Source organism: Dicentrarchus labrax, unplaced genomic scaffold, assembly GCF_905237075.1.
Source record: "Dicentrarchus labrax unplaced genomic scaffold, dlabrax2021, whole genome shotgun sequence".
Taxonomy (NCBI): Eukaryota; Metazoa; Chordata; class Actinopteri; family Moronidae; genus Dicentrarchus; species Dicentrarchus labrax.
The window spans coordinates 25,670,065-25,687,256 of NW_026136722.1; the positions used below are offsets into that span (position 1 = coordinate 25,670,065).

The following is a 17,192-nucleotide window of genomic DNA, read 5'->3' on the forward strand; positions in this document are numbered from 1 at the left end:
CTATGGTAACGCACATGATAAATTATGGAAAAGTTACTACGTTAGCTTCCGCTTCTTCTGCTTCTGCTTCTTCTTCTTCTTCTTTGTGTTTATTTGCTGATCACAAAACAACTTTAAAGGTGCATACCACCACAATAAGTATTTTAATCACTTAAAAACACTTCATGTCACGGTATCTTCCTCTGAATCTATTAGTTTTGAAAAATGGCTGTAAAAAGGTTTAATTTGATGACTGTGATGGGAATCTGAAAATAACACTAAACACACGGAACCTTTGTCTTTATGCTCTTTTTTAATAAGTACCTTGCAAGGGATCAGTAATCTTCATTCAGCAAGAGTGCAGACTGAGAGGATGAGAGGCACGGGGTCCCGTTGGTTTATGATCTGATGATAAACAGTTTGTTGTATTACTGATAAGACATTCTTCATTCAAAGCAGTGAGCAGGAAAGCAAAGCAATAAAAAGGAAATACAGTTGAGTGCAACACACAGAAAACACAGTGCCCTTAAAATACAGAATAAAGTCTAACATATCATTTTCCAATTACATTTCCCTCATTACTTGATCATTACTTGATCACTGTAATAACAAAGATCGTTGCATCTACAAACCTGGAAGTAACCTTTTAGGCCAAGTTGGAGTATTTAAGACAAGTGTTTTGTGTTACAAACTTACTTTTGTTTTTCCCTGTGTCTCAGGATCATACCCTTCGCTGTTGGCCAAATTCTTATGGTCGGTCCAAACGATGAATGGGTGTTCTGCTCCCTCTAGCCAGTGTCTCCACTCCTCCAAGGCTAGTTTAACTGCCAACAATTCCCTGTTACCAACATCATAGTCGTGGCACCGTGAAGGGGTTCAAAAGCTGAACTTATAAGTAGCAGAGTGTACTTGTTTTTGACAGTTATGTTATTCAGACCCTGGTAATCAATGCATGGACGAAGGGTTTTGTCTTTCTTGGATACAAAGAAGAACCCGGCACCAACAGGAGAGGAAGAGGGGGATGATACCTGCAGCAACAGAGTTGTTGGTGTACTTTTTCATTGCCTCCCTTTCAGGACGAGACAGGTTGTATAACCGGCTGGTAGTCAATGCAATTCAATGGCGCAGTCATAGGGGCGATGTGGTGGCACACTTCAGGTTTGCCTGCCATCCTGGCATAGTCCCTACCCTGTCCCTCCTTAGGCAACACTTCTGGTGGCCTACCATGGAAACAGACACCAGAGCTTACATCTCTGCCTGTACTGTGTGTGCCCGCGGAAAAGCCTCCCATCAGGCTCCAGCTGGTTTGCTCCGTCCGTTGCCCATACCAGGACGTCCCTGGACCAATATAGCTCTGGACTTTGTCACAGGCCTTTCTTCCTCACAAGGTAACACAGTAATTTTAATTATTGTGGATCGATTCTCCAAAGCTGTCCATTTTGTGGTTGCTAACTCTCCATAGGTCGTGAGACTGCTGACCACCTAGTGCATCATGTGTTCCACCTGCATGGGATCCCTTCAGACACGGTTTCTGACCGTGGCCATCAATTCATCTCTCAAGTTTGGAAATCCTTCTGTTCAGCCCTCGGGGCCTTGTGAGTCTTTCCTCTGGTTTTCATCCCCAGACCAATGGACAAACGGAACGAGCAAATCAGGACCTGGAAGCTGCCCTCTGTTGCATCACTGCTTACAATCCATCTTCATGGAGCACACAACTCGCCTGGGTGGAATATTCCCACAACTCCCTCATCAGCACAGCCACCGGTATGTCCCCATTTCAGTGTTCATTGGGCTATCAGCCCCCTCTTCTCTCTGTTCAGGAGGAGGAGATTGCAGTTCCTTCTGTCCAGGCTCATGTTCGTTGCTGTCAGAAGATCTGGAGAGATGCCCACTCAGCCCTGCTTCGCTCTGGAGACCGCAACCCTCAAATCGCTAACCGTCGCTGGAATCCTGCTCCTGTCAACAAACCAGGTCAGAAGGTTTGGCTTTCCTCTCGAGACATTCCCTTAAAGACAGACTATAGAAAACTCTCTCCTCGTTACATTGGCCCCTTTCAGATTGAAAGAATTATGCTTATTATTAAGAACCCTTCACTGTCAGACTCAAGCTTCCCCAGTCAATGAGAATACATCCCACATTTCATGTATCTCAACAAAAACCTGTGTCAGTCAGTCCTCTGATATAATAATTATTTGCATTACAATTTTAAGGTTAGATTTGTTTTCCTGATCAGGAATGTTGTGATCATAGAACAGTGGAATCCAGTCAGAAACTGCTGCCGTGAACGTATGTACAAGAGGAGAAAACAAACATCACACAAACACCACCTCTCTCAGCCAACAACATATATAGCCATGCGATCTTCCCAGACCATTTGAGTGGGGTCATCTAGTTGCTCACCTAGTGCTGTGAGGGCATCATGTGTGTAATTTACTAAGTCTTGCTAATTGTAATAAATGTAATTTATCCATTCACTATTTTTAATGTCTCAACTTTTGGCCCCCCAATCTGATTTGGAGCTTTATCCTCATTAGGGACACCGCGTGGTATACCAATAGCATCAATGTAAGCTGGGGAGCCTTCAGAAAGAACGTCAAACTTAAGTGATAGTGTCAGTTTCAAAAACACCTGGATATAAAGTGATCTGTTGTATTAGTTTAACGTGGACACATCTAGCCTTCCAGCTCTTAGGCAGAGAGGGAAGAAGAGTTTTATTGCAGCAAAGCCACCAGAAATCTGCAGCCTTCATGTTCGTCACCAAGGTGAACATTTTGCTATCATATCAGAATGTCTACATTGCATGCAGTTTTTGGTTACTTTACCCATAAGAATTTTATCTAATTTTTTAAACTAATTTCAGCTCTTCTTGTTCAAAAAGAGGAGCGCTGACAAACATACTTGCAGGAAACGTCAGCCACCCCAACATCTTTGTCACCTGATCAGGACTCAAAGCAGTCAATAAAAGTTAAGGAGGGAGATAAGTGAAAGTTTTGAGGAGGTGTTATTATACGGGGTGGACGAGTAAAGTCAAATATGGGGAAGAAATGTGAACATAACTTTTATTCGGACAGATAGTTACTTAGTAAAATAGAGATCCCAGATAAATTTGTATGTGTAATAATTCTTTACAGTGTACTGAGGGTCGGCTGCACAGGTCTCTGAAGTGTGTGGAATTGGCATTACCATTAACTCAGGGCAGGCAGACTGAAAAGTAAACAGGAGCGATCAGTGGGTTGTCGTGTGGTGTAATTAGCCTACAATAGCCAGGTGTTATCTTGCCAGGCATTGGGTTCATGAAAGGGATTTTCAAACACAGAACGTCCATTGCGTGTAGGCTGTAGTGTGGTGGTGTCAGCTGAGTGGGGCTCTGTAATGATATTTACGCCTGCGTGTGTCTGCTGCTTGTCTACAATGGCGATTAGTACTACTACAAACACTGCACACTGAACCTCACAGGCCACACGCCAACGTGTGCTACGGCTGTCGTTCAGTTTCCATTGCTGGTTCCCCTGGCAGTAACACAGAGATTCACTCGGCATGCCACTTAGTAGGAGCGTGGCACGCTCTGTCGGGGGAGGGCACTCTTTCACCCCTCACTCTTACTTTTGTCCCAACGCAGCCTGTGGTTCTGGGACACGTTTGCAGTGGCTGCCGTGAATCCAGGTTGCTCTTTCAGCGACCTTAACTGCCGTATGTGTTGTTAACAGCACCTGGAATGAGCCCGTCCACTGCTTGGAGTACCAACTCTTTTCTTCTCAAGTCTTTTATCACCACCCAGTCACCAGGTAGCAGGTCATGGAGAGGTCCTGTAGCTGGAGTTGGTAGTGCTTCTTTCACCTGTTTACGTATGGCAGAGACGACAGAGGAAAGGTTTTTCCAATAGTGAAGCATCTCATCCTCACATGGTCAATGATGGGTAATTGTCTTTTGACAGGTCCAGTGCCTCTATTATATTTCTTCACACTTTGCCAATTTGTCTTTTAGAATGCCATTTTCTCTCAACAGCCCCCCCACTGGCTGGGTGATGAGCACAGTGCTGTTTCATGTCAATGCCAAAGTATTCACCAACTTTTTCAAGAGTTCAAGACTTCAAGAGCAGCACTAACAGCAGCATTAGTATCCTGCTTAGCTGTAGGGAAAACTTCAACCCACTTTGAAAACAACAAACAATTACCGAAACAGTATTTATTTCCCTCACTTCGTGTTAGTTTAATGAAACCCATCTGTAGGTGACAAACTTTGGCACACATGTTTTACCATCAGAGAACCATGAGAGAAAACAACAATGTTTCAAGTTTTCTCAGCGTGATCAGCTCTGTGCTGCAGCTCCTGTAAATCAGCTGTAGAAGTAAAGAGTGCTTCAGAGTTCTCATGCATAAAGAATTAAGAGGTACTCCTGTCATGCTGCGGCCTTAGCAGCTGCATCAGCTCCGGCGTTCCCTTGCGAAACTTGCTCAGGGTCAGGAGTATGAGCTTCACATTTACACACAGCAACCCGTTCTGGGAAGAGAAAAGCATCCAGCAACTGTGACACAATCGTGTGGTATGCAATAGGTTTACCAGATGATGTTAAAGTTTCTTTTTCCAACTAGTGCCAAAATCACACACAATTCAAAACCATATCTACTGTCTGTGTAGATATTCACTGTTTTGTCCTTTGTTAGTTTACATGGTAAACGCGCGTGCGGCTCTGCACATCAGTCTGATATGAGTGTTGACTTGTGATGATAATGACTATAATGTTGATTTAGATTCAAGGCAGCAAGATGAGTTTTGGTTGTGGACTGGACTGGATGTACTTTGTTGTTTGCTATAGTTTCATCTGTGCGTTTATGTGTAAATAGGCTTGGCCTGTTGTGTGTGAATGTTAGAGTGGGATCAGAGGGGTTAATCTGAGCAAGCATGTGTGCGTGTTCATCATGCGTGTACTGTAGATGTGACTATGTGGTGTCGGAATAAAAAAAAGTGCTCCGCAACATTATTTAATACATTAGTAATATTGTCTGTTTCAATGCATATGCCCCCCCACCCCGTGACTTGAAATTATGGCCCCCCCTTGTTCAGATGCGTTCCGCGGTCCATGGCAGTGAGTGTTTCATGTGCAGTTACCACAGAAAATCCAACTTGTTTTTTTCCTGTGTCAGGGTTGCATGATGCTGATTCATCCACGAACAGTTCAAGCTCTGGCTTTTGCAGAGATGTTTCTTGTAACTCTGGTCTAGGGTAGCAAACTTCAGTTATTGTGGCAACACAGCTCTGCAATAAGAACACATTCCTTGAAAATACACAACTTGAATTGCTTTTACTCTTTTTCGGGGGAGAGGGATTTGCCCTCAGGTGTGATCTAATTTCCAAAAAATCTCACTTGCTGTTGTACAAACTGCAATTTTGACAAGCCTTTAGCCTTGTGGCCTTTTTCAGCTAAATGTTTCAATAGTGCAACCCTCTTTTTCACACTGAGCTTGAGTTGGAGCACAAATCATCAACCTATTGCACACTGCACTTCCTGGTGACAGTTTTAGTGAGCTCAAACTTTCTTTTAGCGCATCATTTTAAATGGTAGGTGATTCACAAAAACCTTGAAACAAACGTGCGAATGTGTAGGTTTTGCTATTAAAGAAAAATGCAAACCAAAACTGGCTGTCTGGATGGATGGGACAATAGAAATGCATTTGCTAAATCAACCACTAAAAACCATTGCTTTCAGGCGGCAGCTGAGAAAGAATGGTATATGGGTTAGGAACATTTTTCCTGTATGGCATTATTCACGCTTTGCTAATCCTGCACGAAACACCATTTGTTTGATTGACCTTCCTCCCTAATTTTATCTACTGGGAAGATTGGGAATCGTCACAAGGAACGATTACACCTGCCTCTGATAAAGCATTAGAGACTGGTGTAATGCCTTTAACAGCTTCCTTATTAAGGGGGTATTGTGGTTGGTATGGTCTGAAGTCAGATTCTGGTGTTATCACAATTGGCTGCATCCCTTTAATTAAACCCACATGTCTGCCTTCAGAACAGATCTGAGTGTGTGAACAACAAAGGTGTATTTCTGTCGATAAACCTTCAAAACAGGCTTATACTGAACACAAGGGTCCAATATTGATTTCTCATTTTTCTTTTGGCAAGTGACACTTGTGGATATAATTCAGGAATGTCAAATAGAGAATCAGGAACCACTGACTGAGGAATATCGCAAAAAATCATAAATTCTTCTGGAACAGCACATCTGTGTCTGTCCCGAAACATTCAACTTAACATTTAAGCTTTTCTCTCTGACAACTTTCTCTGAACCGGCGTTTCTCAAACGCATCTTTCCCTTAGTGTATGTGTGCATTGTGCACGTCTTGTGATGTCATGTAGTCTGTGTGAGAAGTGAGTGTGTGTGTGTGTGTACTTTGTCTACATCAGCAGTATTTAATCAGATTCGTTAGGCAACAATTTGACAACAAAAAATGTTTTAATTTTGCCAAACATGATAACGGAGTTTTTCCTGACACCCCTACAGACTTTGATATCTTCCACTCATTTTTCGAGGTGTAGAAAAAAAACAAAGAATGTCAGGCAGTTGTGAATTTGCCGTATGTTTGTGTCAATTAAATTTTTCTATGCTATGGCATCACTAATCAGTGTGTGTGTGTGTGTGTGTGGGTGTGTGTGTGTGTGTGGTGCAATCACCCGTCTGATATGTAGGGTTGTCTCTCTTCCTGCCCCAGTGTGGTCAAAATCAAAAGTGCTGATTACTCCCTCTCCAGTCAGTCAGCCTTATAAGTTGGCCCAATGTCCCTTTTCACCACAGTAGAAACAAACATGTGGATCAGTCACACGTCGACTACCTCTGCCACTTCCGAATCCGCCTCTGCCACAGCCACGTCCGCATCCTCTGTCACGTCCTTGGAACATAGTTAACGTAGCCATATGCAGATCTTTCTCTTTTATTTCTCCTTTCTTCTTCTGGTCCTCTCTGAGAAGTATCATGTCGTGTGCCTCAACGAGACTCAACTTGCCCAAGTGATCTCTCAATGTGCCTGCAGAGGTCTGTAATGCATCCTCTGTAAGGTGCATTATCAGCATGAACCCAGTTTGCATTGTCCAGTCTCACATCCCCCACTAGATATCCCGCTGAGACTTTGGCCCAATTATTACCCATTTTTGGGTAATAAGAGGAACTGGAGATGGAGATGAGGTCAGAGTTATATGGAGGAGGTGAATCATCCATCTGACGGACTTTGATGAGAGCTTTGGGTTTATCATATCGTGTGCTGGGTGGTTGCATCTTCTTGGCAGAGCACAGTCGAGGTCGGAATCCTGCATTTTGATACACTGAGACTGAGAGATGAGATTTTATGTGTCCCTGCCTGTGTTTCTCTGTTCCTTTTTTGTGCTTCCTCCGTCCATTAGCTAAATGTACAATGTACCTACACTAATAGTAGTGACTGATGATGATGAACATGAAGAAGATGACGACGACAACGATGGGGGACAATGAGCAGTGACAATAGTAATGTGTGTCAGTGCACCCTCCAGGTTCAAACTAAACCAAAATCTCTTTCTTATTTCACCTCTAGTATTTTGACATCTTTACTTACCTTTCACCACATGGTCAACCAAAGTGGCTCGGATCTCATCAGAGAGTACGGTCCTTGGCCTTCCTCGTCCTCGTCCTTACGTCCTCCTCCTCTTACTCTCACTCCTCTGGCTCTGGCTCTGTTTCCAATGTTGGCATCCGTTGCTCCAAAACAGAAGAGCTCACCTGTTGCCCTTTTATGCTAAAGCTCTGATTGCTAATTGTAAAACTGTGTGACAGGTGTTTGCCCATGTGATGAGTCAGTGGGCACAGTAGGGCAATTAACTTTAGAATTTTGAATGACAGTGTGTTCCTTGTGAAAACAGATTTTCTTCATGATAATTGTGCCAAATGCAGAGAATTGTGTGTAGTGTTTTGAAAAAAGTGTGTTTTAGAACTGCAATTTGAGTGTAAAGCAGGAATTGTGCTTGTAGTTTAGCAGAATTGGTTCAGGGGATTGGTGCATGAGTTACATGTTGGTCATTGTGTCTCAAGTACCAGTATTTGTGTGTAAACAATTGAGAAAAACTGTAATAATTATAATAAATCATTCGCAGGAGATATTTCCTGTTGATATCCTATCCACAACTAAATCAGAGTAAGATCATGTTTTCTAATGCTATTCAACTTAAATGTATTATAATCAATTATTATCACTCTGTGTTCACACAGCAGGTATCGGCCCATATTTCCACTAAACACACAAACTGTCTTTTGATCCGGACTTTAATCTCATTCCTTTTGTATCTGTGATTAAAGATATATTATGAAATCTTATACTGACTATTGTGCAGGCTACAAGAACAAATAAATGATGTCATAAATGTCTCCTCCAATGAGTGAATAATACACACCCAACATATGTCTCTTGTTAAAAGCTCTTGTCTTTCACTTTCTATGATCCCGTGGCACAACTTCCTTTTCTCCATTTAAAGGTAATGTAACTGACATTTTTCACTTCTTATGTCTTACATGAACATCATTAAGGCAAATACGGATTTGATTAACAGCTACTAAACAATAGGGAGCGGGGGGGGGATTGCCATCGGGGATAGGAAGGGAGGACAAACAAAACTGAAACACAAAACAACACCAAACAATGATAATTAAGCCTATATGTATGATGTAAAGTAACTTGTGGGGTGCTTTTAGGTTAGTTACCTGCTGCATGACCTGCAATAGAGAGGTAGACGCTAACAGTCAGTAAAGCAGTGGTACTTTTTTCAATAAGCTACCCCCTTTTGAAATGCACTGTAGAGCCACCAGTCAGTATTAAACAACAACCTACCACCTGAAAAACACAAATGTCCATCATTGAATTGTGTGTCCAGATGGGGGTCCTGTGGTGGCACTGGCTACCCCCAAAATCAATTGCCACCACATTACCCTTACCTCTTCCACTCATCATAAGAAACTAGATGACCTAATGCATCGTTGATAGCAACCATGTCATGCCAGCATGTCGGGAAGTGGGCTAAATAACACTCAAATGTTAGGCTAAATTCTGTAGATTGAAAAACTGGTATGGCTGTTTTTAAAGGATTCCCTTGACCTCCTTTGATATCTGAATGAAAATAGAATCATATAAACTGGAAATTTCGGGAAACTTACTTCATGCCACTCCTGCATAAGTCAGTGCCCCACTCGTGCCACCACAGTCAAAAAAGTCTGCAAACGTCCCTGCATCGTAATGCAATAACACTTGCAATAGAACACATGGCATTCTAGTGGCACTGAACAGCGAGTGAGAGGGAGATTGTTTAACTTAAAAGTGTACCAAATGTATTAATTGACATAATGCAAGGTAAAAAACCCAACCCCAGAACCAAACTCAGTAAAAAATAAATAAATGATACCATCCTTAACAAACATCCCACTTTTTAAGGAAACATAAGTGAACCGATGCCTACCACCCACTTCTGCTTCAAACTTTTTTTTTACCTTGCTGTTGTTTGTCTCTGTTTAGCAGGTCTGTGGGTGGGGTAAAGTTTAGATCCGGCCACTGATACTATTGAACCACACACTTCTTCATTTCATGTTATTTTTTTTATTTATTATTATTTTTTTTAGTTGCAGTATGTTCATTCATACATTTTCAACCTTTAATGCAATATGTGGAAGACTTTATAGATTTAGAAGGATTTGGCAAACATTGATGTTGGGGTGTTAAATGCTATGGCTACAATTTGCTTTTCAAGAGATCTCTTAAAATTGATGCAATTATCATCCGCCATTTAGCATACTTTTACTCTGAGTTTTCTTTGCAAAGAAACTACAGTCATGTTTTAAAAGTAAATGTTACTGAAAGCAAGAAATTACAAATCTGAAATATTTTTGTGAGCACAGAGGTGACATAAGTGCACTTGACAAATAGAATATTTAATATTTGCTTTAAATGTTTCTTGTTCTGCTGCTTTCTACCAGAGCTTTCTATCCACTTCTCTGCCACTGAACACTCATACAGAGAATTATTTCTTCAGCCATGGGGAGCACACAACAGAGAAACTTATGCTATTTGATCATAGGTGAGAAGTATTTTCTTATATATATATATATATATATATATATATATATATATATATATATATACACCGATCAGCCATAACATTGTGACCATCTGAGCACCCTGGTTGTCAGAATGTTCTGCAGCCCCATACCAACAAACTGTGTATGCACTGTGTGTTCTGACCCCTTTCTATCAGAACCAGCATTAACTGTTTTAGCAGTTTGAGCTACAGTAGCTCGTCTGTTGGATCGGACCACACAGGCCAGCCTTCTCTTCTCTCTGAGCCTTGGCCACCCATGTCTCTGTCTCTGATTCAATGCTTTTCCTTCCTTGGACAGCTTTTGATACTGACCACTGCAGACCAGGAACACCCCACAAGAGCTGCAGGTTTGCAGATGTTCTGACCCAGTCGTCTGGGTCATCACAATGTGGCCCTTGTCAAGTCGCTCAAATCCTCACGCTGCCCATTTTTCTGCTTCTAAGACATAAACTTTGAGGACAAAATCTTCACTTGCTGCCTAATATATCCCACCCACTGACAGGTGCCATAAAACCAGATAATTAGTGTTATTCACTTCACCTGCTTAGAATGTTATGGCTGATCAGTATATGTATATTTGTATGTATATATGTGTGTATACATATATTTCATATGTACATATTCATTTATATAATGAGACATGGCATTTTTTCTCCCCTGTAGTCTCTCTTCTCTTGACCTTATCTCCACCTGCTGCAGGTTAGTGCATTCTCCTGGGTTAAATACTTGCAGTTCTTCATTTATACTGTAAATATTGAAACACTGTATGTTACTGCATTTCTTCATAGACAGGCAGATTCGATTAACTGGGCCTGGGTCTACTCGGTGCTCTGGAAGAGTTGAAATCTATTACAATGATACCTGGGGAACAATCTGTGATGACAGCTGGGACTTAATTGATGCTAAGGTGTTGTGCAAAGAGTTGGGTTGTGGTACGGCGCTGGATCCCAGTCACATTAGTGAAGGAACTGGACAAATCTGGCTCGATAATGTGCACTGTTCAGGAAATGAAGGGTCTCTAAGTGAGTGTCAGCATGGAGGATTTGGGATAAACAACTGTGGACACAATGAGGACGCTGGTGTGGTCTGTTCAGGTAAGACGACATTTGGATCATTTACAGACTATCAAATTCATGTAAACATTTGTTCTACTGTTTAACATTTCTATCATCCAGTCATTGTGGTTTATGCTATGTGTCAGTTGCCACTAGAAAACAATGGGTAAGCACACTCAATAAGGGAATATGTTGTTTGGTCTACCACAAATGCAACCACAGTCTAAAGAGAATCAAGTCTATTTCTTTTGTTGAGAGTACAGTCATTTGTTCCTTTCTGAATAACTTCTACACAATATTTCTGATGAAATTGCTGAAAATTTTAGAAACTTAATGTATGTTCTGTGTGTTCTGTCTGTAGGCATACCAATCAGATTATCTGGGTCTAATCTGTGCTCTGGAAGAGTTGAAATCTATTACAACAGTGCTTGGGGAACAGTCTGTGAGGACAACTGGGACTTAAATGATGCTAAGGTTGTGTGCAGAGAGTTGGGTTGTGGGGCAGCACAGCGTGCAGCTCAAAATATGTCCTCTGGCAAAGGATCCGGCCAAACTTGGCTTAATAAAGTCAATTGTTTTGGAAACGAAAGATCTTTAACTCAGTGTCGGCACGGAGGATTTCGGACACACGACTGTACCCACAGTGAGGGCGCTGGTGTCGTCTGTTTACGTGAGAAATATTTTTGATCACTTTTCTCTTCTACTTATAACTATTGCCATCTGTGTGGTTTTGTTCTGGTCTATTGTGAGGTTAGTGGAAAAGGTATTATTTTTCAAGCTGCTATCATCTCATCAGTGTGCATCTAAATCTCCCTTTTAATTTTAAATATCAGCAATTTGGTATCAAAATGTCGTGAGGCACTTAAAAAAAAAAAAAAAAAAAAAAAAAAAAGTAACTTAAGGGGCTTTTAAAAGTGTAAAAGTGTCAAAGAATTTCTCAGGTAGTCAAGGGTTCTGTTCCCTGATCGGTGCCGATACTGTCTGGAGGCTTTTGGTAAAATCTCAGAGATTAGTCAAACTTTTCATACAGCATATGCATAAAAAGCCTGAAAACAGATGATGATGATGAGAGTGGTGTCTATCTTGTGTCTGTTAAGAACAGAGTCTGGAAGCATTTGGCTAGCCTAGCTTAGCACAAAGACTGGAAAAGGGGGTCAAAGCTACCCAGGCTTCTACCAGCACCTCTCAAGCTCACATATTTAACACGTAAAAAAATAAGCCTAAGATGCATTTAACATTTATTATTGTGTTTCTTTTTCAGCAAACCTTCCAAAGCCCAGCATCTCCATGAATCCTGCTGGTAAGGTCACCTGGGGTCAGGATGTTGATATCAATTGCTTGATCTCACCTCCCACTCAACAACGTTTAAGTGGAACATTCATTCTAAACCAGCCCTCAGGTTCAGTAAGAGAGGAGCAAACGTCACATCACTCTGCTACCTTCAGAATCAATAAAGTGGACTTTGTTGACATGGGATCGTACCAGTGTCAGTATCAGACACAGGTTTCAAGTCAAGACTTCTTCTCGCCTCTGAGTGCCTCTGTCAGACTCTCTGTTGCTGGTAAGAAAATTTAATTATGAAATAAAATAAGACACAACACAGGAAACTGTCACATTTGAAAGAATTCACTGATAATCATTATGTAATGAATTCAGTCCTTCAAGAGCAACAGGTCTGTTGAGTTCAGATTATGTTTCACTGCAGTTGCATTCGAAGGCCTGGTTACGCACCCTGCCATTAGAGGGTGCTGTTGGTTAGTGAGGGTAGTAGTGTTGAGGAGGAGAGGAAGAAGGTGTGTGATGTGAGGTAAATAAGGATGGAGGTCCTTGTTGTGGTGGATAAATAAGTATGAAGCATCTGACTTTGCTAGGGTGCGTGTCCTGTCTCCTACCAATAGTGTATTAATGTCTGCCACAGTGTCTTTTGATACCACCAGAGCATCACACTTTAACCATAGCCACTGAAGACTAGAAAACCCTCAAATGGTTATTGTGCACCAACAAGTGACCTTTTTGATAATTTAGGAATGGGCTCTTGTTGTAAAAATGGTTTGCTGGAGATGCAGCTGTTCGTCTACAGGGAGAAGAGCCGAGGATAAAGAATGCCGCCCTGGGTGGATTCGGTGCTGATGGTCCGGGAGTCAGAGACATGTTTCCCCAACTTCGCGTGCTGCTTCCTGTCAGACAGGAAGTCTGTGATCCACCTGCAGGTGGAGTCAGGCAAAATGAGCTCGATAAGCTTGTCCTATAGCAGAGCTGGGATGATGGTGTTGAAAGTCCACAAACAGGATCCTGGCATATGAAGGATGAAGCGCAGCCCAAGTTTACCGCATTGTCTACAGACCTGTTGGCTCTGTAGGTGGACTGCATGGGGTCCAGGAGTGGGTCCGTTATGGCTTTTAGGTTTGACCGCACAATGTGCTCAAAAGACTTCATGACCACAGAGGTCAGGGCTACAGGTCTGTAGTCATTGAGTCCTGTGGTCCTTGGTCTTTTGGAGATGGGGATGATGGTTGAGGCTTTGAAGCAGGCTGGCACATGACATGTCTCCAGTGAGGTGTTGAAGATGTCAGTGAACACTGGAGACAGCTGATTAGCACAGTGCTTCAGGATGAATGGAGAGACCGAGTCTAGTCCAGCTGTCGTTTAGCTTCTCTCACCACCTTGCTAAACTTGTACTTTGACTCCTTAAACCTGTCCGTGTCCCCACTCCTGAACGCGTGTTCCTTCTGCAACCGTAACTGTCTGAGTTTGGCTGTAAACCAGGGTTTGTCATTGTTATAACTCACCCTGGTGCGTGATGGTACACAGCAGTCCTCACAGAAGCTGATGTATGATGTCACAGCCTCTGTGTACTCGTCCAGTCAGTATAGTCAAAACATGCCCAAAGATCCTCTGCAGCTTCACTGGTCCACTGCTTTGATGTCCTCACAAGAGGTTTACAGAGCTTTAATTTCTTACTGTATGTAGGAATCGGGTGGACCATGATGTGTCATGACAATAACTAAAGAGTCTGGGTTAAAAAACAAATAAAATTCCTTAGGTGTCGCTAATAATTGAGAGCGTCAGTAAATTACTCAGAAGCTAAGGGTGTAGATACAGGATTCATGAAAGCTCGCAAATCCTCACTGCCTGCCATACATGCATGAAACCCATACAGTCTTTTATTTCAGTTTGCCTAATGAATGACATCCCCAATATTGTGAATTCTGATGGTCATCAAATAAAATGCCTCTGGTAACATGCAGTATACATGGCCATTAACATATTATCTAGATATATCTTACAAAATGGGTCACAGCATTTGGACAGTACTTCTATTGGATGCTAGAACAATAACTGATACATCAGATGGCATTTGTGTATGTAACTAATGTAGGCTACAGAACTGATTCCACCTCCCCTGTACAAGCTGATTGTCCTCCATACCTGACACTTACCATCACATGGCCCTTAACACCCAACAGCAACAACATACTGTAGATAGTTAAAGGTCCAGTGGGAGGGATTTAGTGGTATTTGGTAATGTAGTATATTCCATTTCCCCTAATAGAACCTTCTAAATGTTACACTCTGGACTAAGGCTTGCTTAGTCCCTAAAGAAAACTTTAGCTTAAAAAAGAACAGAAAACTAGTGGCTTACTCCTTCCAAGCAACGCATTTCACGATATTTAACATTTACTGACATTGTTTATGGATGAAATCATTTACATTCTGCACCCTTTGCATGCCTCCCGCCCTTTACAGCTGAGCCAGAATTGTTTAGTGTATAGCAAGTGAGACACTTTTCCCTTTTACACTTACGCAGTCTTGGGCTCTGCCATTTTGATTCAGCTCTTGAGGTTCAGGACTTTCCATGATACAGCTCATTCATCTACTCCATGGCACTTCCTCTTTACACCAGCCAAAGCATGATGAAACTATGGATACTTTTAAGGCTAAACTGTTAAGTATTTCTCTTTCCTAGTTCCTTTGTGGCTGCTGGTCTCCTCAGTAGCTGCTGGGATCCTGCTGCTGCTCCTGCTGGTCTTGGTGGTGGTCTGTTTGGTCCTCAGGAGAAGGCGACGATCAAAGCAGCCTGGAGGCGTCGTCCAAACTCAATGTCTGTGCTCACCAGAACTCACATGACATTCCATTATAAGACTAGTTGTTGTTTGTTTTTAATATTTTAAAGACACACTTATTTAAATGTTGTTATTATTTTAGTGTGCAAAGAATTATGTGATTTCTAAAGATTTCAGTTAAGATTTAGGTCAAATTTCTTCTAATACTTGTGTTTCAGTGACAGTCAGGAAAAATTATGAAGAGGAGGATGAAGAGGAGGGGAATATATAAACACTGAGCCAGTGGACCCCAACAGGAAGCAGACAGAGCAAGCAGGAGCATTACTGTAAATTCACAATAATTTACAGTAATATTACAGTAATGCATTGTGTTATCGCAGTAACCCAGGCCCAACAGTATTGTAAAACTACACTATTTTATTGCTTAATTACAGAATTTGCTGTAACTTAATCACAGTAATTACTTGTTATTTCACATGTTTAACTGTATTATTACAGCAACTCAGTAGCTAATAAATTCCTGTAAATTTACAGCATGTGTTAATTAAAATACTGTAATTGTACATATAAACAGTATTTTTAAAGCAACCCATCGGCCCATATTTCTCTGTAGATTTAAACACATACACAAATATAATTTATCATCTTTATTGTAAATTTACAGTACATTAATGCTGTACATTTGAAGACAATATCTTCAAAGTTGTATTTAGACAATAAGATACAATGAAAAATACATAAATTGTATCACCAATATACCCTTGTTAATAAAGATTTATATCAAAACATGAACATAGGATCATGTACAGCTTTTTGTCAACACTCTTTGTACACCCATGGTATTTCTTTTGCCTAAAGGTCCAGTGTGTAGGATTTAGTGGCAATTTTGGCCATATTGGCCTTCCCAAAAAGCCCTCTGGATTGAGAAAGAGAGGTCTTCAAATCAGGGGATAAAAACAGAGGTACCAGGAAAAACACAACATTCATAGCAGATACTTTTTTCTGTAAAACTATTAGTTGACTCGGCACTTATTTTGTTATGGACAGCCCTCATGCACACCCCGCAAAACATTATTTAGGAAATACTGTAAATAACATAACCCAGCAAAATGTGAAGATTGTCTTCAAAACTGGATTCTGCCAAAGCCCACAAGCAAGGAGCACTTAGAGGTTATCATGGCCTTTGGATGAACTCTAGAGTGGATGAGGCCTCCTCAGGACAGTGCATGTTAAAGTTGTAATAACTTTTTTGCACACACACTTAAATATATAAAATGCATAAGCACAGAGATAAAAGCAGACTAATAGTAGGGGTGGCATAGAGGTGAAGTATTGTTCACCTTCAAGGTTAAAATTTTAGTCAAGGGGCACTCGGGGCTCTATGTACTAAGGCTCCTTACTGCAGCGGCCTGGGTTTGATTCCAGCCTGTGGTGCTTTGCTGCACGTCTTCCACCTCTCCGCCATTTCCTGTCTATCTTCAGCTGTCCCTATCAAATAAAGGTGTAAAAAGACCAGGAAATACATTTGGGCTGAAATCTTATCTAAATAAACATCTGAAATTATTGTATTACAGATTACACACCTCCCAGCTGGTAGACCGACACACTGACCCACACTGAGTCTCCCTCAGCCCAACCTTCACCACATCCTCCCAGACCAAGGGAGGGATCACAACTTCTTGCACCTTCTATTTTCCTCTTTTACATTCAATTCATTTATCCTTAACATCAAAACCTGTTCTTTTCCATTAAAACCTTTATATCTAATATTGTTGTGCCGTGGTCCTTGCTAGGGCAATCAGAGTAAGATCATGTTTTCTGATGCTATTAAATGTATTATAAAGTTATTATCACTCTGTGTTCACACAGCAGGTATCGGCCCATATTTCCACTAAACTTAATCTCATTCCTTTTGTATCTGTGATTAAACACATATTATGAAATCTTACACTGACTATTGTGCAGGCTACAAGAACAA

General features: G+C 41.4%; 2 protein-coding genes across 3 annotated transcripts in view; one reads left to right on the forward strand and one right to left on the reverse strand.

Moving 5' to 3' along the window:
- LOC127356981 (deleted in malignant brain tumors 1 protein) overlaps positions 1-17,192 on the reverse strand; it is a 106,196-nt gene that overhangs the window by 15,979 nt on the left and 73,025 nt on the right. The gene's annotated exons all lie outside the window — the stretch shown is intronic.
- LOC127357015 (putative DMBT1-like protein) lies at positions 1,826-16,006 on the forward strand. The gene is made up of 8 exons (XM_051389163.1): positions 1,826-1,950; positions 9,974-10,074; positions 10,759-10,794; positions 10,884-11,189; positions 11,512-11,820; positions 12,412-12,711; positions 15,118-15,252; positions 15,433-16,006. The coding sequence occupies exons 2-8, from the start codon at positions 10,032-10,034 to the stop codon at positions 15,483-15,485; spliced, it is 1,182 nt and encodes a 393-aa protein (XP_051245123.1). The 5' UTR covers positions 1,826-1,950; positions 9,974-10,031; the 3' UTR covers positions 15,486-16,006.

Coding starts and splice junctions, on each gene's coding strand:
- LOC127357015 (XM_051389163.1), top strand. CDS start 10,032: ATGGGGAGCACACAACAGAGAAACTTATGCTATTTGATCATAG. Junction 11,190..11,511: donor CGCTGGTGTGGTCTGTTCAG/GTAAGACGACAT, acceptor TTCTGTCTGTAG/GCATACCAATCAGATTATCT. Junction 12,712..15,117: donor TGTCAGACTCTCTGTTGCTG/GTAAGAAAATTT, acceptor TCTCTTTCCTAG/TTCCTTTGTGGCTGCTGGTC.